The sequence below is a fragment of the Natrix helvetica genome, assembly GCF_964273705.1.
Source record: "Natrix helvetica genome assembly, chromosome: 1".
Taxonomy (NCBI): domain Eukaryota; kingdom Metazoa; phylum Chordata; class Lepidosauria; order Squamata; family Natricidae; genus Natrix; species Natrix helvetica.
Window position 1 is genome coordinate 193354275 of NC_138548.1, and position 23228 is coordinate 193377502.

General features: G+C 41.4%; 1 protein-coding gene across 1 annotated transcript in view; it reads right to left on the minus strand.

Moving 5' to 3' along the window:
• Positions 1–23228, minus strand: part of LOC309389230 (complement C3-like) — a 73258-nt gene that overhangs the window by 25977 nt on the left and 24053 nt on the right. Inside the window, exons 7-26 of the mRNA XM_081947345.1 lie at positions 22944–23034; positions 22106–22208; positions 20493–20613; positions 18780–18895; positions 18243–18389; positions 16546–16755; positions 16245–16439; positions 15836–15997; positions 15611–15740; positions 14297–14371; positions 9800–10000; positions 8714–8825; positions 6785–6870; positions 6530–6669; positions 4911–5123; positions 3834–3897; positions 3416–3502; positions 2008–2211; positions 1342–1417; positions 973–1135 (exon numbers count right to left, since the gene is read on the minus strand). Coding sequence (XP_081803471.1) covers positions 973–1135; positions 1342–1417; positions 2008–2211; positions 3416–3502; positions 3834–3897; positions 4911–5123; positions 6530–6669; positions 6785–6870; positions 8714–8825; positions 9800–10000; positions 14297–14371; positions 15611–15740; positions 15836–15997; positions 16245–16439; positions 16546–16755; positions 18243–18389; positions 18780–18895; positions 20493–20613; positions 22106–22208; positions 22944–23034 — 2696 coding nt within the window. The remainder of the gene's footprint in view (positions 1–972; positions 1136–1341; positions 1418–2007; positions 2212–3415; positions 3503–3833; positions 3898–4910; positions 5124–6529; positions 6670–6784; positions 6871–8713; positions 8826–9799; positions 10001–14296; positions 14372–15610; positions 15741–15835; positions 15998–16244; positions 16440–16545; positions 16756–18242; positions 18390–18779; positions 18896–20492; positions 20614–22105; positions 22209–22943; positions 23035–23228) is intronic.

Genomic DNA, 23228 nt, shown 5'->3' on the forward strand with positions numbered 1-23228 from the left:
CAGTTTTCCAAGTGTGCCTTACCAACGCATTATAAAGTGATATTAACACTTCACATGATCTTGATTCTATCCCCCTGTTGATGCAGCCTAGAACTGTGTTGGCTTTTTTGGCAGCTGCTGCACACTGCTGGCTCATATTTAAATGGTTGTCCACTAGGACTCCAAGATCCCTTTCACAGTTACTACTATTGAGCAAGGTATCACCTATACTGTACCTGTGCATTTTGTTTGTGTTGCCTAAATGTAGAACCTTACTCTTTTCACCATTGAATTTCATTTTATTAGATAGTGCCCAATGTTCAAGTTTGTCAAGATCCTTTTGTATCTTTAGCCTATCTTCTGGAGTGTTGGCTATTCCTGCCAGCTTGGTGTCATCTGCAAATTTGATGAGTTCCCCATTTATTCCCTCATCCAAATCATTGATGAAGATGTTGTACAGGGCCTAAAACAGAACCTTGGGGTACTCCACTGCATATTTCCCTCCATGTAGATGCAGTTTCATTGAGGACTACACGTTGAGTGCGGTTGGTCAGCCAGTTACGAATCCATCTGTTGGTGATGTTGTCCAACCCACATTCTTCTACTTTATCTAGTAGTAGGTTATGGTCTACCTTATCAAATGCCTTGAACTATTAAGTTTTTACTAGTCCCATACTGTGAATCGAATTGAAGATTAAATCTTTGATGATGATGATGATGATGATGATGATGATGATGATGATGATGATGATGATACCATCCAGTTTGAACATCTGGCTGACTGTGCAACAAACTATAATAATAAAATAATGGTATATATCCTGCCTGAATTCCTGTACAGCTGGCCAATATCATTAGAGAAAAAGCTAGCAATGAACCCCTTGCACAGTAAAATCTTTTCTTTAATACCCGGTTTGGGTTTTTTGTTAAGAACTTGGAAACCTCTGGATTTATTTAAATCAAAGAGGGAGGGAGGGAGGGAGGAGACCATACCAGCATTTCTCCATGGATTACAGGGGCATTTTCTTTGAACGCTCCATCTGGTTGTTGCCTGTTCAGAATCAGCCACTTCACACCTCCACAAATGATTTCATGGCTAATGTCTTTTGCAACGTTGGTAGCCATGGCAAAGACTTTTACAACATATGCTGTTAGCCTGTAAAGAAGATAATGCATTAACTAACCATTCCAATGAAGAACTTAATATAAGTAGTTGCTTGCTTGCTTTTGTAAGCCAAATATGACTAGGTTGCTGATGCTGAAACAGAAGTTAGAAAATGAAAATATGTGAACATTTATAGAGGAAGTTAAGAGGAAAGCCTTTCCATGATCTTAAAGTAATGGCTATATTTTTGTCCATACCAAGTACTAGATGGACGGTTTGTAAATGCTGCATAGGAATGGTCTGCTTTCTTGTACACCATCTGCTGAGTGTAACCTGAAAAGGAACAAGATAGGAAGAGCTATGACATTTAGCTCCAGCCATACAAAATCACACTTGCATCCAGACTGGCATCCAAAACAGTTTTGCACTCTTCTTTCTTTGCTGTGAGCCTCATTGGAGCTGCTTTTCCTTTGCACAATTGTTTTGATTTTTGTTCTGGTCTCAGTGTAAAACCATCCCACTCTTCAGATGAAATTCTGAAAGCAACAACAACAACAACAACAACAACAACAACAGGAGTTGAAGACTGCTGTCCTGTAAACCAGAATTTGATAGCAGAACAATACTTTCAAACTCACCACAAGAGATAAAAATGTCTTTCCTTTTATAGAATATTGTGATAATTCCATGAGTCCATATTTAAATATTTCTCAGCAGTTACTATGATCACTCCAGACTAAAGAAGTTATATCCTTAGCTAAGCTAGCAAAAAACTAGCTTGTGAAAGAACAACAACAGCAACAACAACAGCAAAGAATCCCACCATACATTTAAGAACATTTGGCTTTTTGACTTCTGTGGGTTTAATGAATCTCACATTTCCATCACCTGAGGAAAACAAGCCTGGAGACAATTTGCCTTACCAGTCATGATCTGTTTGACAGCTTCAGTCCTGCGATCCACGCCAAAAGCCTCCCACTGCCCTGTTGAATCCAAGTAGTAGGTGGCAATAACCGATGGAGTCATGGTGATCATATTTTGCTCCCCACAGCCATAAGGAGTGATAATGAGATGCCTGAGTTTACTGCCATCAATTGAGTTTTCAATCATCTGAGCCACACGGTCACCTGAATGTGAAAAAATTACCAAGCACGTTAGAAACCGGGTAGTTTGTGAACTTTCTTTAAGCTTCAATATCTTTAGGGCAAATGATTAGTCTAATCTTGCTTCTAACTCCACTAACCCTTCCTTTAGAGCATTGAGCATAGAGTAATTAGGTTCCAGGACTAATTAGAAGGTTTATTAACTAACTTATTTATTTCAGTTTCAAGATCGCCAGACTTATGGTGAAAAAGAAGAAACAATATATATGTAGAAAAGAATAAAGCTGACCAAAAGATTGTCAGGCCTGTCCTAGCTTCAGCACTTAGGAAAGAAAGACCCTCAATTCCATTTGCAGTGAAAGATATACTTTTACTAAAGCCAAGTGGTTACAGTGTAGCAAAAGCCAGATCTGAGGAGTCACACATAAAGCCATTTCTTTTCCCCTCTCCCAGTCCACACACACACACACACACACACACACACACACACACACACACACACATTGGTCATCTTAGTAGTGTCCAGTAAAGTTTAAATTAGTTGTTTTGGTAAGAGGTCTGAGGGTGGCGCTTCTGATGGGCATTCACATTCTGTTCCCATGCCTATGTCCTTGAATCATTTAACTGGTGTCTTTGGTTGGCACATCTGACTCCTGTCATACCCGTTCCCTGCATTTGTCGTTCCCTCCCCCCATACTTTATGGCAGGCTGCCATCAAAGTGAAGTAGGGTTGAAGTGGTGTGATGGCAGATCTGACACTAACTCAATACCAGTACAAAACCAAACTTTTACAGGGACTCCACAAGGAAAACCACCAATTTTTAAAATGACTTTTTGAATGTCATTAGAGTTAGACCTGTAGGGATCTGGGGGAGAATGGCATTTCAGAGGGCAGGCACTGAGCAAAGAAGGAAGGCTTCCTAGGTCCCATAAGATTACACTGTTTAAACATTAGGATCTGGAGCACACCCACTTTGATTTCACCAAATAGGCCAAAGTAATAAGGTTGAATGTTGGAAGTGGGACAAATCGATTGTATCTGTGGATCCAATAAGAAAGGCTCTGATCTACATTTCTACTTACTCAGGAACAGAAAAAAGGGAGATGTTGTTCTATCAAGGAGTCCATCTACAGCACCAGTAGATGGTAGCAAAATTGGGGTGGTGACTATTTCATCTTCTATATTTAACAGATGTAGGAACCTGGGTTTCAAATAACTACCTCTTACCTTGGATAGAAATCTTGGTTTCAATTTCTGTGTCAGGCACTTTGTCATCTAATTTATTGGCTTTGACCGTTTGTTCCTGGGTTCCACCTCAAAAATGAAAAAGAAAATGAGGAAAATTACAGGGAAAGAAAGAAATTACATTGTACATTAGGTACCTCTTTGACATTGTTTCTAATAATCAATTGTAAATTGAATTAAACAGAGTTATCTTAATAGGCACTTAATAGGAAGGAATAGAATTGTCTGTAAGCACATAACTTTTGCAAAGTAAAATAACTTTTATTTTAAACTGTCGTGGTAAAAAGAGCCTCTCCTTTCCCTGGAACTAATAAAGCATGTGGGTGAAAGGACTTTGCCATTCCCAGGACTTAGTAAAAGGTATATTGGGAATTAATGAGTAAGAATTAGAGTTACTCACCAACTCCTTTTGCACTTGGGTCCAGTTCAATAACAGTCATAATCTCTTTCCGTTCCCCTTCAGGCTGTTACAGAAAAAGACACCAGAATAATCTCTTACGGGAGCCTCATTGCAAATAAAAATATCATGCTTGACAGCAAGAAGTACTTCAAAAGAGCAATAACAAAATGCAAATAGTCCCCTGTAGAATCTCTTAGAAATGTAGTAAAATATTCAGTATAGAATTCTGCTTGGATGCTCAATAAGAAAAGACTTAGGTCAGCCTCATATTTTCTTAATAGCCAAATCAGCATGGTCCTCTATTAAGGATTAATTTTTATTTATTCACCCGTCTACCATCAGCTCTTAATGGATCCTTGCCCCCTCCTGTAGCTGAATATCCCGGAAGCCCTAAGCTTCCTTATTACAGATTATGGGGAGAGGGGGGACAAGAATGTTCTTACTTATTCTTACTGTACTGTCTCCCATGCTTTCTTCTTCCCCAATAACAGCTGCTGTATGTTGTCTGTGTAGCCTGCTTCTCAGAGTGACATTCCACATATCCGATGGAAGTTTAGATGATAAAAGCATTGCCAGTCTTTAAAATGTTGCAATGCTGATGTGACTTTTGTTGCACAAGAGCAGCACATTGCTGTTGTTGTGGACAATTTTAGCTGCTTGGTCATGTCTCATACCCATCCTCCCACCCACCAAATCACACCACTAAAGTATAAAGTGTAATTGTTTTATGTGGCAGGGATTTGTTTTTAATTGCAGCTGGGGGAGTAACTCACCAAGCAGTCAGCTCTGCCCCCATTCTGCCACTTTCAAACCAACCAAATTTTGCTATGGGAAGATTGTCAAAAGACAATCAGAACAACTATACAGTCCAAGATGAATAACAGACTAGACCATTTTAACCACCATGGTAGATATGCCATTTTGTGTTGTTACAAGTTACGTTTTGAGACTAAAAAGCCTTTTTCTTGCAAGGGGGGAATTAATTAATAAAGCCATGGTAAAGTCTTTATCTGCAGCAATCTCTGGTTATCGCCTCTTTTTTCCAAGAGCCAAAATGTAACCCCACTTTTTACTTACTACAACTTTCAATTTCTTCCTCACACCATCTGATGCCAACACTCCCCGGACACTTGCTTTGACCTCAATATCATGCAATCCTTGCTGTAATGGGACTATCACAAATGGTACTGCCCTGGAGGACAGAGCTTTAATTGTGAACTGCTCTCGGTATCTTTGTCCTTCTGTGGAAGCACTGCAGAAGGCTGGGTTGTATAACAATTCCACTCGCACCTAGTGGAGATGGAAAAAAGCAGATGAGCCACAAGGCAGTTTTGGCCATAAGAATCATTTAAAATCCAGCCTTCCCACAAATGACACAAACACATTCCCCAGCAAATATATTCCTGCACCAGCAAATCATTGTGATACATGGAAGAAAGGACAGAAGAGGGGTACACACAGAGCACACATACACAGACATCATATCATGCAATTTATCCTTCCTGTCCCTTCATCATAGACTGGTAGAAAATAGGACTGTGTGAATAATTCAGTATGTATGCAAATAAGGCCACACAAATACCTAAGCCCCATAAGTGCACTTCTCAACAGAAAAAACAAATGGAGCAGAGATGATGATCTAAACCAGCATTTCTTAAACTGTGATCTGAGGAGGGGTCCTTTAAAACCCTGACAAGGCCTCACAATATCAGAATTACTTGCCAGGCAGTAAAGGTATTTGCAAACATTTAAAAGAATGTTACTCTTCTCATTATTATGTTTTTTTGTCATGAAAAATATTCTATTGGTTAATATGAATTAAATATTATTGTTTTTATATTATTCAATAAATAAATATTCTACAAATGCATAAATTTTAATTTTAATATAATAAAGATTAATAAATATTGCCCATAGAAATAAAAGCTCTTTGGGGGCCCTCCATAATGTTCAAAAGTGGGAAGGGGTCAGGGATGGGATTCAGCCAGTTCGCACCAATTTGGGTGAATTGGATGTTGATTTTGCCTCTGGTTTGCTGATTGTTGCAAGGACTGCCTGCCCCGCCCACCCCATCCTGCCCTCCCAAGAGTCTCCACATGGCCCTTTCATCATGCCAGGTAAGTACAGGGCACACGTGAAGGCTCTTGGAGGGCCCATTTCCAGCCTCCGGGAGGCCTCTGGAGCCCAGGGGAAGCCTTTTTCATCCTCCTGGAGGCTCAGGGAAAGCCTCCGGAACCTAGGAAGGGCGAAAAATGGGCCTACCAGAAGTACCAGAAGTCCAAAAACAGGTCCATTTCCAGCCTCCGGAGCCGGGGGGAGGCCATTTTCACTCTCCGGGAGGCTCGAAAAAAACCTCTGGAGCCTGGGGAGGGAGAAAATTCCCTCCCTCCCATGCTGCAGGTTGAGGCTGAGTAGGCCATGCCCACCATGGCTACGCCCACCCAGCAAGCGGGCATAGAACCCACTTCTGGAAGGGGTCCTAACAACAAAAAACTTAAGCATTTCTGGTCCAAAGAGCCTTAGCCAAAAGTGCCTACCATTGCCTCCATCACTGGCACTTTATTATTAGTCAGAAAATGCTGTGGCTTAAAGTTGGAAATACATAAAGTTTGCCTGTCAAAGAACTGATAGCAACACAAGTCATGCCCATTTCCTAATTTTTAAACCCACACTCTTGTCACAATCCCAAAACTTACATAAATATCCTCATCAGCGTAGTTGTACAGAACAGCTCGAATCTCCACCTGCTCGTTCTTCACTACTGAATACGGCACTCGAAGATCAATGAAGAAGTCTTTCATGACTGTTATTTCATAAGGTTCAGCCACACAGATCCCTGCAAGGAAAGCCAATGGCAAAGCCCCCCCCCAAAAAAAAACATTAATTCTACTTTAATTCTTAGGTGCTTTTCACACCTGCCAACTTTAGCTCCATCGTTCATAATTCTTTACCTTTGGTGGGTGAAATGCTCACAGCCAGCACCTCCCAGGTTGTGATGGAATCCCTCAGATAAAAAGACAGTGTCTTGCTTGAAATCCTAGAGACAAAATGAAATGTGTTATGTCAGTGGTTCTCACCTGTGGTCTGCAGACTCCCGGCAAGGGGGGGGTCAGAATGTCATCACAGGAGGTCCACAAAGGCTTGAAGAAATGTTATGATTTAAAAATTGAGTTACATATTGTGGGTTTGTGGACATGGTCTGTGGCCACAAAAGGTATTTAAAGGGGGTCACGGTGAAGAAAAGGCTGAGAACCACTATGTTGCATCATTACTATGAAGAGCTATTATAGTATGCACTTGGAAGCTCATGTCAGGTGGACAACTGCTACAGCTACCAATTATACAGCTTCCTTTCTTCCAAAAGGATCCAAGAATCAATGGGAAATACAAACAAGTTCCAAATGGAAGTTGTAATCAGCTATTTCCCCCATTAAATTCTAAGTTTGCAATAGTGGGGTTTCATAATAAAATACTCATTTTGAAAGCAATAAACAGTAATATGGGAAACATATATGACAATGCAATTTGATTGCTGCTGGATAAATAATCAGCAACTACCTGTTCCTAACTTTGAAATCAACTTCAAGGTGTCTCACTGTCACATTTATCTGCATTCCCTTCAAGAGTCTACTGATAGCTTCCAAAGTTGCCCTGTGATGGGAGACGAAGCACAACAAACCAGTCTAGTCCAAGCGGCAAGAACTGAAAAGCAGCTTTCTCCACAACTACCATTTCCTGGTCCTTCAACTGTGCTCCATATAGCAGAACCCAATAGGAAAGATGCATTATTGCTGCTAATGGGGTCCTTCAGCGTGAAGTGGTGTGAGAAGCAGAAAACAGCATATGCCAACTTACATCTCTATTTGGCTGAAACTATTTTTTCCCCCAAAGGATCTAGGTCCTTTGATCTTGGTTGATAACTCTGGATCAACTTGGCTAAGATTAATTTTTCAAAATTCATGACTTTTCACAGGATGATGCAAGTTTAAGCCTGGTGTATCAAGCCTTAAACAATCAATTATGAATGCAGAAAGGCAATTAAATTTATCAGCCCTCCTTAAAGATGTCTTTTTTAAAAGCATTTTTGAACCAGCGAGATGTTAAAACTAAATATTCTCAAAAAACTAAATGTAAAAAAAATGTACATGTTAACAATGTAAAAAAGATGTTGAGACTCTAGAAAGAGTGCAGAGAAGAAGAACAAAGATGATTAGGGGACTGGAGGCTAAAACATATGAAAAACGGTTGCAGGAACTGGGTTTTTGTCTAGTTAATGAAAAGAAGGACTAGGGGAGACATGATAGCAGTGTTCCAATATCTCAGGGCTTGCCACAAAAAAGAGGGAGTCAAGCTATTCTCCAAAGCACTGCAGGGTAGGACAAGAAGCACTGGATGAAAACTAATCAAGGAGAGAAGCAACCTAGAACTAAGGAGAAATTTCCTGACAGTTAGAACAATTAATCAGTGGAACAATTTGCCTCCAGAAGTTTTGAATGCCCCAACACTGGAAGTTTTTAAGAAGATATTTGATAACTATTTGTCTGAAAAGGTGTAGGGTTTCCTGCCTAAGCTGGAGATTGGACTAGAAGACCTCCAACGTCCCTTCCAACTCGGTTATTCTGTTATTAATTGCAATTAATCATCATTTCTACCTTTTCAAAATGGAATTCTGGTCATTGGCCATAATAAACAGTGATTAACAAGTAGCTTTTCTCTTCTAAAGGAGGTGAAAAATAAACCCAGGGTTTCATGCAGAATCTTTTCTGATCCTTTCCTCTTGGAAGAGACACCATCTTCCCCATCCCTGCATAAATTTTGAAATCATTAGATTTTCCTTTCAACTAAAAAATGGGCTAATATAAACAGAAGAACTCCAATACCCTTGACTGTTATTCATTGCATTCAGGTTCTCTGTTAGCCACAACCAGCTCTCAGGAAAATCAGACCTTGAGATGATGTTGTCATCGCTAAAGAATTCATCTTCAAAATCACCTGGAAAACAGAAAGCAAGTTGGTAATAAGGTACTGTTTTTTAACAATATTTTATTAAATAAGCCACAGTTAACTAGATAGTTATTTTCAAAAATAGCAAAATAGTAGGTATTTCTGTATTTTGGTTAATCAAAGTATACTTTCCCTTGCTTTCTATTCTACCAGAAAGTACTGAACATGCAAACTGGCTCAATAGTGCAACATTTCCTTCTTCAAAACTCAAGCTATTCAGAATGAGGCACTCTGCAGGGCAACAGGGACTGCTTCCATCACATACAGTATTAGATGTAGTAGCAAGGACAGGATGAGAATTAATCATTGTTTCCATAGCCACCTACTGCATTTCTTCCATCCTTATTTTATATTCTCTATTAGATTAACATGTAGACATAAAATGAAATTAAGAAATAATGAATTTTCAGTCAGACAGAGAAAACCAAAACTAGAAAAACAATTATCTATCAATTAGCTAAAGAAAAATCAAGGTAATAAGTGTTTCTAATCCTCACCCTATCTTGTAACTACCTCAAAGTGTAAGTCTATAACAATATTGACACAATGCTTATTTCTCCTCTTTTCTTCAGGAGTGTTTACACACATTTTCACATAGAACAAAGGCAGAGTTTCAACCACCCTACTATGGTTGCCATCTTGACCTTTTTTACCTCAGCCTTTAAAAAAAAATCATTTTCAAACCCAATTTTTTTAAATCAGGGTTTTAATTTATAGTTCATTGTTCATTGTTCTAGAATAAAATTGAAGCAGTCTACCATTAAACTACCACCAAAGATAGATCTGTACTGCCACCACTTTCACTCAACAAGCCCTCAAAATCATTTCTCACCAAAAGCTTTCTTCAACCGCTGAGACCCCCTCAAAAGTTGCTTTAGCTGAACCAAAAGGTTGCCACGTTTTCCAGTTATTGGTGAATTAAATGTTCCCTTCTTTCAATAAACCCAGAACCTGCTACTTACTTCTTGCCAGAAGCAACTCGTTCTCCCGTATGTTTTCATCTCTGATCCCTTTGATGTAGTTACAGCATTCAAGGAAGGCGGCTTTACAAGCATCTCCCTCCTGGATGTATTTTGCACGCTTTTCACAACTGTACCCCATGGGGTTCTCATGCATGCCATCTTCACAACATTTACGCAGGTGTTGATCCTGAAACTGCGCCCCTAAAATATACAAAAATTGTGAAACATTAGACAATCCTATTTCTCATAGTCATAGGCATAAAGGGAAACAAGGGACAATGAATATCTAAATAAAATATTCAAAGGAGTTGGTTGTTTATCTTGTCCCAGAGAGCTGCTAGGAACAGCTGAACATCCTTTGACTTTTCACTACTGTAGTTACTAGGGACTGTCATTTTCATAAGATTTATGGCTTATTACGGCATATGCACTTTTGCCAGAACATTCAAACTTATCTTCTGTTTTTGAAAATCAATCAGATGTTGCACTGTATCTCTACCCCTTAAATGGAGCATTCTAGGTGCCATATTCTACCAGGAGGCTTAAGTAAGTCAGCTCCTGGAAAAAACATGGGCTTTTCTTTAGTTTCCCCCCTTTTTTCCAACCAAGCCATCCTGCAACCTTGCATACGGAGGAATCCAAATGACAGTTAATTAATTAATTAATTAATTAATTAAACTTCTAGACCTCCCCCTCTCCCCGAAGGGACTTGGGGCGGTGTACAGGTACAAATTTAAAAACATACACTCGACAATATACATAACTAAAATTGAATTAAATATCCCCTGTACAAATTTATAAAAATTAAAAACTTAAACCTTAAAACCAAACCATAAAATTTAAAAATACAAACTAGGGTGGGAAAGCTGGAATTAGGCCAGGCCGGCTAGGTGAAACAGGTGGGTTTTGAGTTTCCGGCGGAAGGAGCGGAAGTCCAAGGTGGTTCTAATGTCGGGGGGGAGGTCATTCCAGAGGGTTGGGCCCATCACAGAGAAGGCCCTTCCCCTGGGCATCGCCCGCTGGCACAGCCTAGTGGACGGCACACGGAGGAGTCCCTCTCTGTGTGAGCGAATCGGCCGAAGGGATGTATGGGGCAGGATACGATCCCGCAAATAGCTAGGTCCCGTGCCATGGAGCGCTTTGAAGATGATAATCAACACCTTGAAACGCACCTGAAAAGCCACAGGCAGCCAGTGTAGCTCGCGCAGGAGAGGTGTTACGTGGGAGTATCTAAAGACTCCCGAAACTACCCGCGCAGCTGCATTCTGAACCAACTGCACCCTTCGGGTGCATCTCAAGGGGAGCCCCATGTAGAGAGCATTGCAGTAGTCTAGCCGGGACGTCACAAGTGCATGAGTGACTGTGCAAAGGGCGCTCCGGTTCAATAGGGGACACAATTGGCGCACCAAGCGAACCTGGTGAAACGCCCCCCTGGCCACGGCTGTCACATGGTCGTCCATTGACATCCGGGTATCCAGAAGGACGCCCAAATTGCATACCCGATCCACGGGGGCCAGATGTTCGCCCCCAATGGCCAGTGATGGAGTAAGTTGGTTGAACCGGGGCGCCGGTAGCCACAGCCACTCACTCTTGGACGGGTTGAGCTTGAGTCTGTTACTTCCCATCCAGGTCCGTACGGCTTCCAGACACCGGGACATCACTTTGATGGCATCGTTGGGGTGGTTTGGGGTAGAGATGTGCAGCTGGGTGTCATCCGCGTACAGATGGTAATCTACCCCAAACCCACGAATGATCTCGCCCAGCGGCTTCATATATGCATTGAACAGGAGAGGCGAGAGGACTGACCCTTGTGGCACCCCACAAGTGAGCGGCCTCGAGGTCGACCTCTGCCTCCCTGCCAATACAAATTGCTCTCAGCCAGAGAGGTAGGAGGTATCAAAAGCCGCCGACAGGTCTAATAGGACCAGGATGGAGGAGCAGCCCCCATCTCTGGCCCTCCAGAGATCATCCACCAACGCGACCAATGCCGTCTCCGTGCTGTGGCCGGGCCTCAAACCGGACTGGCGCGGGTCCAGATAATCAGTTTCCTCCAAGTGGCGTGGAAACTGTTGTGCCACCACACTCTCTACAACCTTCGCCAGAAAGCAAAGGTTGGAGATGGGACGGTAGTTGGCTAACAAAGCTGGGTCCAGGGAAGGCTTCTTGAGGAGGGGCCTCACCACCGCCTCTTTCAGGACGGCCGGCAGGAACCCCTCATTCAAAGAAGCGTTCACTAACTCCTGGAGCCAGCCTCGTGTGACCTCCCAGGATGCCAGTACAAGCCAGGAGGGACACAGGTCCAGTAAACATGTGGTGGCTCGCAGTCGCCTATGCAACCTGTCCATATCGTCGGAAGTAACAGAGTCAAACTCCTCCCAGAATGGAGCCTCAAGACCCGCCTCCGACGTCCCCTCCAGACCACTAGTAGGGACCAACTCGCTTCGAATCTGAGCGATTTTGTTCTGCAGATACTCCCCAAATTCCTCTGTTCTACCCTGCAAAGAGGCTTCCCGCGGCCTCTGTTGAAGGAGGGAGCGGGTTACCCCAAACAGGGCGGCAGGGCGGTTATCTGCAGACGCAATAAGAGTGGCACAATACTGACGCTTGGCCACTCTTAATGCCACTAGGTAAGTCCGTAAATGGGCTCTCACCTGTGTTCGGTCAGATTCAGAGCGTGACGATCTCCATCTGCTCTCTAGGCATCTCTTGTGGCGCTTCATCACCCTCAGCTCCTTGGTGAACCAAGGAGCCTGGGTGGTTCACTGCCGCAAGAGAGGCCGCAAAGGCGCGACCTGGTCCAAGGCCCCAGTGGCCGCACTATTCCATGCAGCCACTAGGTCCTCCATTCGGGTGTGGGTCAGGGCTACAGGAAATGGCCCGAGCTCCGTCTGGAACCTGTCAGGTTCCATCAGGCGCCTGGGGCGGAACCATCTTGGATATTCCGGTTCCGCCTCCCCGCGGTGGGGAGTAGCGGCTGGAAAGTTGAGCCGGAGAAGTGAGTGATCTGACCATGACAGGGGTGTGATGGCTAAATCCCATACTCCGAGATCACTCCTCCACCGGCCAGAGACAAAGATAAGATCCAGTGTGTGTCCTCCCTCATGTGTGGGGCCCTGAATTATTTGGGTCAGGTCCATGGCTGTCATGGAGGCCATGAAGTCCCGAGCTACCTCGGATGACTCCCCTACCAATGGCAAGTTAAAGTCCCCCATGACCAACAGTCTGGGGGTTTCAACTGCCATCTCGGCAATCACCTCGAGGAGCTCGGGCAGGGCTGCTGATGCATAGCGAGGAGCCAGGTATACAATCAGCAAGCCCAGCTGCCTCCTTGGGACATATGACCGGCCGTACCCATCGACCACGGTCTGAGTTCCTGAGTATGCATACCAAAAACTACTGGGCAGACCAAGGAGAAACCCAATTCGTTCCACTTAGTTTGTATGTCAATGTAATTGAAATTAAAAACACTTAATGCAATTATTCTTCAACAAAGTTCTCCCCCTCGCATAACAGGCAAAAGTGATAATAAGAGGAGAACTTCTGGAGGCTTTCAGGGTTTACCCCCAAGGCTTCTGTGGACGGAATGCTCTCTGAAGGCTTCCAGTTCAACACCTCCATGCAGAACATGTCTTTGGCCACTAAATTCTGGCCCCTTTCACTGGAGGTTTACGGATCTCTCTCGGTATTCTCTCTGATCTCTCTTATTTTACTTTGTATTCTTTATTATTTTTTAAAATAAAGCGAATAATTACGAGTACAGGGGAGGCAGATTTTTTTAACATTCTGAATGTTTTATTTTTAAAGTTACATTTATAAATCCATAATCTGTGACTTAAGCTTACTATACGCTTAAACACATTTCTTCCTAGCTTTCTCCTGAAACAAAGGACATCAGTTCTGGGTGTTCTGCTGTTGTATTTTGTGGTCCTGGTGATTCATAAGTTGCAAAAAAGGCTTTGGGGCATGGATGTCTTTAGGAAGGGGATGGTGGAAGCCCCATACATATAAAAGGGGCAGAGCTTTGATTGTTCAGTTGGGACTGCCAGGTTGATATGCAGGCATCCCCACAGATGGGTTGGGGGCTGCTTGTAGTTCACTGGCCATTGCTTACTTCCTCCTCACCAAGAACAATTCTTGATCATTGCTGCGATCCGAGAACACTCAAAAAACAATGCTTAAAAATTTTGTCTATCAAATGTAATCACTTTAGCTGGAACCAGTTACGTTCTATATTCTGTTTCTGCGTAAACTATTGGGCCATCTAAGTACTTACCCCCACTGCACTCTGAATTCAAGCACCCAAAGTTATTGATAAGTTAAGAATGATCCTATCTCATAGAGAATATTAATTCTCTGCCCCTTTGCTTGAGAAACAAGGGAAAGAGGGATACCCTCCATTCCTTTGTCCATTTCCTGACTGATTCAATAAGTGCAAATGGACGGCAGTTTTATTCTTTTACCTCAGAGTAAACAGAAACTTCATTATTTGTCACATACCTTTGCTTGCCTTGCTGTCAAGCAGCAAAACAGAGCTGCGACGCCTCCGTTTGGCAGGCTGAGGACACTTTGCATCTGCACGAGGCAGGGGAGAAGAGATACCACCATTATTCTTAAAAGTAAGAAGATAACTTTCAGCATCTATAATTCCTGTGAAGATTAATTTTACAATTGGATTACAATAAGGAAGTAAGGGTGTGCCTTCTGTGGGACTTTCTCCCGTTTAAAATAGATTGGGAATGCAGTCTGAAGCCTTAATCATGTGTTAATTAGATCTATATCAAATAGATCCAAAGCAGCTCATAGAAATGTCACTTTAGTGCTGGGAAGCTGTAAGGTAGAAAGCATAGCTCAACCCTTCATTGGGTCTGACTTGAAGGGCTCACAGTTGAAGGCCAAGGAGCATCTCCAGCTTTTTCATGTGTTGCTGAAGTCTCCCCCCACCCTTGAAATAAAATGATAGGAAAAAGCAGGAAAATACCAGTGCAGGATTAGAGTGGACCCCTCCTAAAACCACAAGAATAAAGTAGGATGCCTGCACTATAACTCTCTCCTCTACAGCCACCCTTAGAAACAGTGATCTGGAATTTGTCCTACGATTTGAGTAACATTTGGTAGAAGATGTTGGAACCATTGCATGCAGTTCAAGACCCCAATGGCAACATTCTGTGCTTGAGATGCTGAAACATACTTTTCAGGTGCCAGGAAAACAAATCCTTAGAGGAATGGGACATTTTAGCAAAAGAGAAACATTAAAGGAATGTGTGCTAATTGGCACATGAAAAAGGCAACCTTGACGTTCACAGTAAGCCTGACCAAGATTTCTATGGCAACCGAACTGATATTTTTCTTTTATTACCGTAATACAATAATTCTTTCTGGGACATAGTAAGTGAAGAAGTAACATGAGATTTGTTAATTATGAGTGATTATGTATCACTTAGGCTTATGTATGACTCTTATTATTTTTTCCTCCTTTCTGAAATGTATAGATATGAGTGAATCTTTTCGTCTGCTGGAGTTTCTTCTACTATTTTCTAGAGGTAGATCCTCCAGTGCACACTGATAACAATATGTTTTCTTTTTCTTTCTTTCTTTCCTCCTTTCTTTCTCTCTCTCTTTCTTTCTTTTCCAAAATACCCATCTCAACCAAGTGACTCTGCAGTGAGCCTTGACTATTTGCTTTGGGACTTGTGAGTTGATTCCCATATGACGCCAGTAGTATTTGATGGAGGAAATGCTCTTCTCTTGGCTTCTAAATTGATTGGAAAACCTCTGTCATCACTCAGACATTAACACCCATCCCCAAAATACCTGATCTTTGTTTGGTGTTGAGATTAGTGCTAGTTGTCAGAGTCAGTCCAGCATCTTCAAACACACCCAGATTGTTCTGGCCGCTGCCAGCTGTACAGCCAAAGTCACTCTTTTCTATTGTGTCCCATATCTAGTGCACATCAAAGAAAAAAATGTTCCTCTTCTGTACTATAAGCCATAAAACCCTTGAAAGCTGTTTGTAGCTTAAGAAGTTTCTGGCCTTACCTTAGTTTGGCTAATCTTATATTTATCATTGAGAACATATACTGCTTTGTCCACAGCCACAAGACCGACCCGAGCACCTGGATCCCCTTCCAATTTGATTTTCATTGGATCTCCTGGCTTTTGTATTCGATTGTCTCTGGAAGACGCTCCTTTCACAACCAACTGTTTACACAAAACAAAGAACAGCTCAAATATCTAACAGACAGGAAAAATGCCAATTCAAGGAAAAATAGTTGGCTTTCTCTATCTGAACTAAAATAAATGTTTTCAGAAAATACAATTTAAATTGTATTTAAATTCTTTAAAATAAGCACATCTGATTTATGCTCCAATTCTGATGAGTTCTGATGCAGCTATAATAAGGTGTTTGCCATGACTGCTAAGAAAGCTACTGGGAAGGCTGACTTACCGTTCCCATGCAGGTATCCTTCACATCCACCCAGACAGAGTCAGCCACAATTTCATTGTTTCCCACTTGGTAGTAAGCCACAAACCGGAAGGAAGGGATGAGATCTGGAGTGATACGCAGCGTCATGGTTACCAGATTCTGCCCATCTCCCTTGGGTTGCCTGCCAACCTTGAAAATCTTCCCCTTAGTCAATATCTGAGGGTGAACAAATACTGATTAATGGAAAGGTTAGAAATGATAGATGAAGCCAGTATGAATTGAAATGCAGCCCTTGGATTTCCTCCAGGTCTATAATACTTACAAGGTATGTGAAATACTTGATCTGGTTCAATGAAGTTGGATTGCCCCTCACATTGAAATTTATAGGTAAGTTATCTCCGGCCTTAATCTCTGTAGATGTAATGGCTACATGAAGATAGTTTCCAGATCCTCCATGGGTTTGGTAGGCTGTGGCTGTCATGGACCTTGTTGCCTGGCGTTCTCTTGGGAGGTCTCCATGGTTGGTTCTAACCTAGACAGGGTAAATATGAAGCAGTAACCTAATTAGGAAGCAACTGTGACTCCTTTTAAGGCTGGCATTGAGTGATGTCCACATGCAGACTGCTGAAAGAATACAGTAATGGCTAGAATGGACTTGGCTAGCATCCTGTTTTCATTAAAAAATATATCTGAGATCCTGTTATTTGATCTGCATCTTTAGGATAAAAAAGAGCTCTGTGTTACTATGAGTGTAGCAAATTCTATATTGTAATTGGGATTTGGGGAGTGGGCATAACTATTGAATAAAACAATTGCAAAGTGAGTAGCAGCCTGAGGATCAGATAGGATGATGAACTGGCTACAAAGAGCAAATGGGATATTTAATGCCAAACCAAATCAGGGATTTGCAAGAATAACTGTTTCTCTGAAAGAGTATCACTACTTCTTAATACTGAGAAATACTGAGAAAAAAGAAGAAATCACTTTATTTTCAGGGGCATTTATCCACGGGGTATATTTTCTATTTGTTTTCCCTTAAAAAACAAATTTTACCCAGGGCATTAGGAGCTGCCCGAGGCCATTTATTTCCCCACCTTCCTTTCTTTTTATAGATCTTACCAGACCATACAATATACCATGATCAGCTGACTTTTACAAGTAATCCTTGTAAAAAGAAAAAAAGATGAAGAAAGGTTCTCATTATATTACACTCAACTCAACAGCAATAGAGATATCAACCTATATACAGATATCAACCTATATACAATGATCTCCCTTACTCTAACAGACATACATAATGTAATTGTCTCCATTCCTAGCTAAGATGACTCTCCAGTGACACAATGTGCATAGGGGCTTCACAGCGTATATTTCTTTCTTTGCCTGTCATAGTTGTGTGGATTGTCTTGCAAAAGTGCATAAAAACAGAGTTTGCAGCACAGCCAACATATTTCATCACTTGTTCCCTCTTGAGCCACAGCAGAGCTGCTGCTGGCATCCAAGTGCCATTGTGCAGAATTCCACAATGCATAGGCCTGCTGGTTCTGTCTCTGCTCTCAGAGTCTGACTGTGTAGGGGCAAAGCGGGTGAGTTTATGTCACTGACACTGTATCTCCTTCGCTTTCTTTGTAACCGGTAACTGACAACCTTCTCTTCAGGTCATTCTATTGGGTGGTGCACAATTTATACATCAGACTGTGATGGCCCCATGTTCCAACATAGATGTCAGGCCCAAAAGCAAGAAATACACTTTTCCCAAGTTGAGTCCTCTATTGCTTTCAAACCTATAGACAAAATCTTGTCAGACCGAGGGGTCTACTATCTTTATCTACAATATACTCTGAGAACTATTAGGGAGCGGCTGTATTCACCCAATTTCTCTCACACAAAGCATCCGGACTGAGTTGCCACTTACTCCTCTGCAATGTCCCTCTCCCTCCTGGGAATCTGCTTCCTCAAGACATTCCCTCTCTCATCAGCACACTGAATGGGATTGCACAGAAAGTCAGAGTGACTTACAGTGACCGGTAGGCTTTGAATGTTCAGTTGTGTGTTCAGGATGAGCTTAGCAGTCCCATCGCTCAAAGTGGTTCCCTCAGAACGAATGTCCTCTGATATCACTGGTACATTGGCAGCTGGTGAGCCATCGGGGTTGGTAACATACACCTAAAACAATCCAGAAGAGGTGATTCAGCATAGAAGATGGCAGCTTCCTCTGAATCTAAATCAGCTTATTCAACTATTATTTATTAAAAAGATTTATATGGCTGCCCAGGTCACTCAGTGACTCCAGGCCGCTTAGAAATTGATTTACTAAAGCTTTTTTGTAATTTATATTGTAAGTTCTATGCGGACACATTACAGCAAAACATCCAATATGCAAATACCAATCAATCAATCAATTTACAGAGGCAGAGTCAACCCCGAGGCAAGCTAAAGCCTCCACATGCATCTTGAACAACCAAGTCTAGACAGCTCTTCAGAAGCCCAATAAAGTGGAGGAAGATATTGCTAAGGTGGTTTTTTGACGAAACAGGAGACTTCAATTTCTATTACCGTCAGTTCATATGGCATTCCTGGCTTGAAATATTTGGGGGTTTTTGTGAAGTAGATCTGATAGGGAGATGTCACAATATGAATGCCGCCTTGCTCAGTCACTACCATATCACTGCCTGCAAAACCAAAAGAATGAATGCAACTTAAAATAGAAAATAAAACTGAGAAATGCAAGAAAAAAACCATGCAAAGATTTTGAAGCACTATTAGTTTCAAACCAAATAAACCCAGTACTTTCACATTTTGCAAGTTCTCTCTCAATGTTTCCTCTCTCCGTACCCCTTTCTTTTTTCTAGAAAACAGTTGCGTCATATTATGTGCTGATTGTAAGTTTTATTATCCTGTCATGTAAATGGTCTAAGAAGTTACAGAAAATAATGTGGCAAATGATCATTTATAAATAGAAATTTGGCATATTAAAACTTCAGAAGATGTGGATTGGGATTTATTAATATATTGTTTCAATTGTGGCTTTGTGACTAGACATACGTTTCCCTTAAAATGCTTCAGAAACAAAGCCTGGATATAATTCCTCACAAGACTATAGATTTAAAACTGCTTGAAGAAAATTGACCCCCAAAATTGAAATTGGAAATTGAAATTGACAAATGTCATGTGAAATATTAGCACCATAACTTTTCTCCAATTATGCCCCTGATAGAAGTTCAATATTTTCCAAAGATTTTAGAGCACTTCAAAGAGATGAACAAATGCAAATTTATATAGGACTGATTTATAAATGGAGAAACGATTTCTGATAAAGAGAAATGGTAGAGATCTAATGCTTCAGGACCAAATATGTACAGGCTCTATCATTTGTTAAAGATGAAAAAATAAAAAAGACTTACTTTGAAACAATAATTTCTGAACTAAAGGCAAATAGCAAACAATCATGTCAAAACCTTACATGATATCATTAAAGGGTTCCAGAATGCAGTAAAACGTCTATAAGAATAAGAACTTGGAAACAATATTGAGAATATGAAATGGAAAGCTTTATGGAGGAAGAAACCTTTACCTTACTGTGGAAGAATTATAAAAAAATATTCATATCATACTCCAATTTTTAGAAAAAAATTGAGGACAATATCTAATAATGATACAAACCCTGACATATCTGGTAGCATTGCCAAAAACCCAAAATTTTAATCATTTTTTACAGAAATGAATAAGATCTGTTATGCCACCTGCCATACCAATTTCACAAGTGTTTTATTGGTGTTTCAAGAAGACAATGAAAATATTAGAAACAAAGACAATATCAGATTGATACTGGTTTCAGGAAGCACATGTATAGCCCAGGAAGAGAAGGACATTAATATTCCAAATTTAGTCCTAACACTTCAAATGATTAGAAACAATTTTAATTGAAAAAACTAATATAGTTCATACAGGGCAACATTTTAGATAGAACATCCCTTTTAATCTAATTTGGAAAGTTTTGATTACTAAACATTTAGAGTCAATTAAGAGACATTTATCCACAATAATATTGTGGATTTTTGTGGGATAAAGGTGAATAATCATTGTGAAAGGAGAGGATTTAAAAGCCAAGTCACAAATCAATGATGTATTCTGGTGATGGATTGCTTTCTTTTATTTAGTTGTTTTCAATCCCTGGTATTTAAAATTGTTGTCTGTTACTTTTTTAAAGTGTAATATGTTTGTATTCAAAGAAACAATGTACCCTTCTCTTCTCCCACCCCTGCTCACCAGATTCTGTTATCACTGTTACAGATGCATACAGAGTATGCCCAACAAGCTGATTGAGATTTTGAAATCGAGAACGTAGTGTGCGTCTTTCTAGTGTTGCTTCCCCATCTCCATCAATAATCTGAAAATAAATGAACAATAAGGAAAAAATAAGGAAGGAAATCAAATGGTCTGCCACAATGTAGAATAAGGAAGATGACCTTGATGGAAATATGCAAGCTATTTGGCCAAAGCAGCAAGAAATAAATATGTTTTAAACAGTGGGGAAATTCAGCACGTTCTGACAGGTTCTGGAGAACTGGTAGCGGAAATTTTGAATAGTTCAGAGAACTGGCAAATACCACCTCTGGCTGGCCCCTGAGTGGGGAGGAAATGGAGATTTTGCAGTATGCTTCCCCTGCTATTCCCACCAAGCCACACCCACAGAAACGGTAGTAAAGAAAATTGAATTTCACCACTGGTTTTAAGTCCAGAACATGCAGATAACATTCAGAAGAGACTCGGGCACACACTCTCTTATTCACTGAATTATTAGAAGGAGAGGGGATTATAGCACAACCAGGTTTGTAAAATGCTGTTATTAAAGCCAATCTCAGTAATGATAGCTTAGCCTTCTAGTGAAAATGTTGTAGTACAGTGGTGGCGAAACTTTTTTGGCTCATGTGCCATAAGCGGAGGAGTGCAAGGGGTCGTGCGTGGGCATGCTGCACCCATAATGCAATGCACGCCACCCATAATGCAATGCACGCCATCCCAATGCACATACGGGCATGACAAGCACGACACCCATTTTTTGCATGCTTTTTTCACCCTCCTCAGGCTCCAGAGACTTTATAGGAGCCTGGGGAGGGTGAAAACAGCCTCCCCTGTCCCCCCCCGGAGGCCCTCTGGAGGGTTCAGGAACTTCCCTGAAGCCTCCAGAGCACAAAATACCAGCCTAATGGCAAACCGGAAGTTTCGGAACGGACTTCCGGTTTGCTCATAGGGCCGGTTTAAGCCCTCCGGAGCCTTCAGGAGCCTTCTAGAGGCTTCCCTGAAGGCTCCGGAGGATGAAAAACAACCCTATGAGCAAACCGGAAGTCACTTCCAGTTCGCTCGTAGGGCTATTTTTAATCCTCCGGACAGCCCTACGAGCAAACTGGAAATGACTTCCGGTTTGCTCCTGGTGTCCTTTTTCATCCTCGGAGCCTTCAGGGAAGCCTCCGGAAGGCACCTGAAGGCTCCAGAGGGCTTAAACTGGCCTACGAGAAAACTGGAAGTCTGCTCCCAAACCTTCAGTTTGCCCGTAGGGTCAGTTTTTTGCACTCCGAAGGCCTCAGGGAAGCTCCTGAAGCCTCCGGAGGACCTCCGAGGGGGCGGGGGAGGCTGTTTTTGCCCTCCCCAGGCTCCTATAAAGCCTCTGGAACCTGGGGGGGGGGAATGGCTTTAAAAAAGGCTGAACTCAGCTGTGCGCACTGACCAGCTGACAGGGCAATGCCTCGCGTGACCTGACAAATGGCTCCACGTGCCACCTGTGGCACACGTGCCATAGGTTTGCCATCCAGGTTCTAGTAGATCTGACACACAAACCCACAAGCACACTCCTATATGCAAACACCCCTGTTACATTTTACCGGAATTCTTGTGAGTGAGTCTGGAATACTCTTTTTGCCACCATCTATTTTCACTCCAAAGAGGACAAAGGCCACACCTTCCACTTTCTTTCCATACAAGTACCTGTAATGACACAGTGAAAATAAAGGCCCTTAGTGACCTATTTTTCACAACTCCTTATTTTCTCAGCTCTACTCATTCAGGCATTTTCCTCCAAGCCTTTGCTACTTCTGATGCTAAAGCTGGGCAGGGGAAAACAGAACTTGAGGGTGGCACGAATGATAAGTTCAGTTCCTTCATCCTTCTGCCTATTTTATTTTCTGATTTGTAAATTTCACTTTTCTCTCCATTCCAACACTCAAGGTGGCTTGCAAAAATGAAAAGTATAGAGTAGAAAACACATGACAATTAAAACCTTAATACAATTGAAATCAATCATTAAAATAACTAAGAGTTTGCTGAAAGGAACCTATTTGTAATTTCCTAAATAATGGGAAAATGGCATTAGGACATTTTTTATTATTATAATTTTCCTGAAAAATGAATTTGATTACTCTCCCTCTGATCATTTCTATGACAGAGCTACTACTCTATCCTAAGATGCAGTATTAACGCTATAAGTGATCATTGGGTTTGGTATCATAAGTAGTCAGACTAATAAAGCTAAATAAAGTCTAAAGTCTATTTTTTAATATTATGAATATTGTATTTTTGAAATAAATTTCAAGTAAATAAGTTCAGATCAGGACTAATCATATTTTTCTGAATATTATGACCCAAATTATGACCCCTTCATGCAGCTGTTACCCAGTGCCAAAATAAATTTCTTTAGCTACTCATAGTTGTAAATAAGCATACGTTGCAGTGATAGACAGGTGGAAATCTGTATTGCCGTCAATGTAAAGAAACTTCTCTGATGGTTGCAGACGAACTTCAAAGCTTGGCAACACTACAGAAAAAGAAACAGGTGAAAAGGTAGAAGTCCAGCACTGACAGGAAGATGGATTTACTCAATATTATTTAATATATTTTATTATTTATTTATTTATATCATACCTTTATTATTTTTACAAATAACTCAAGGCAGTGAACATATCCGACATATCTCTCTCCTCCTATTTTCCCCACAACCGTGTGAAGTGG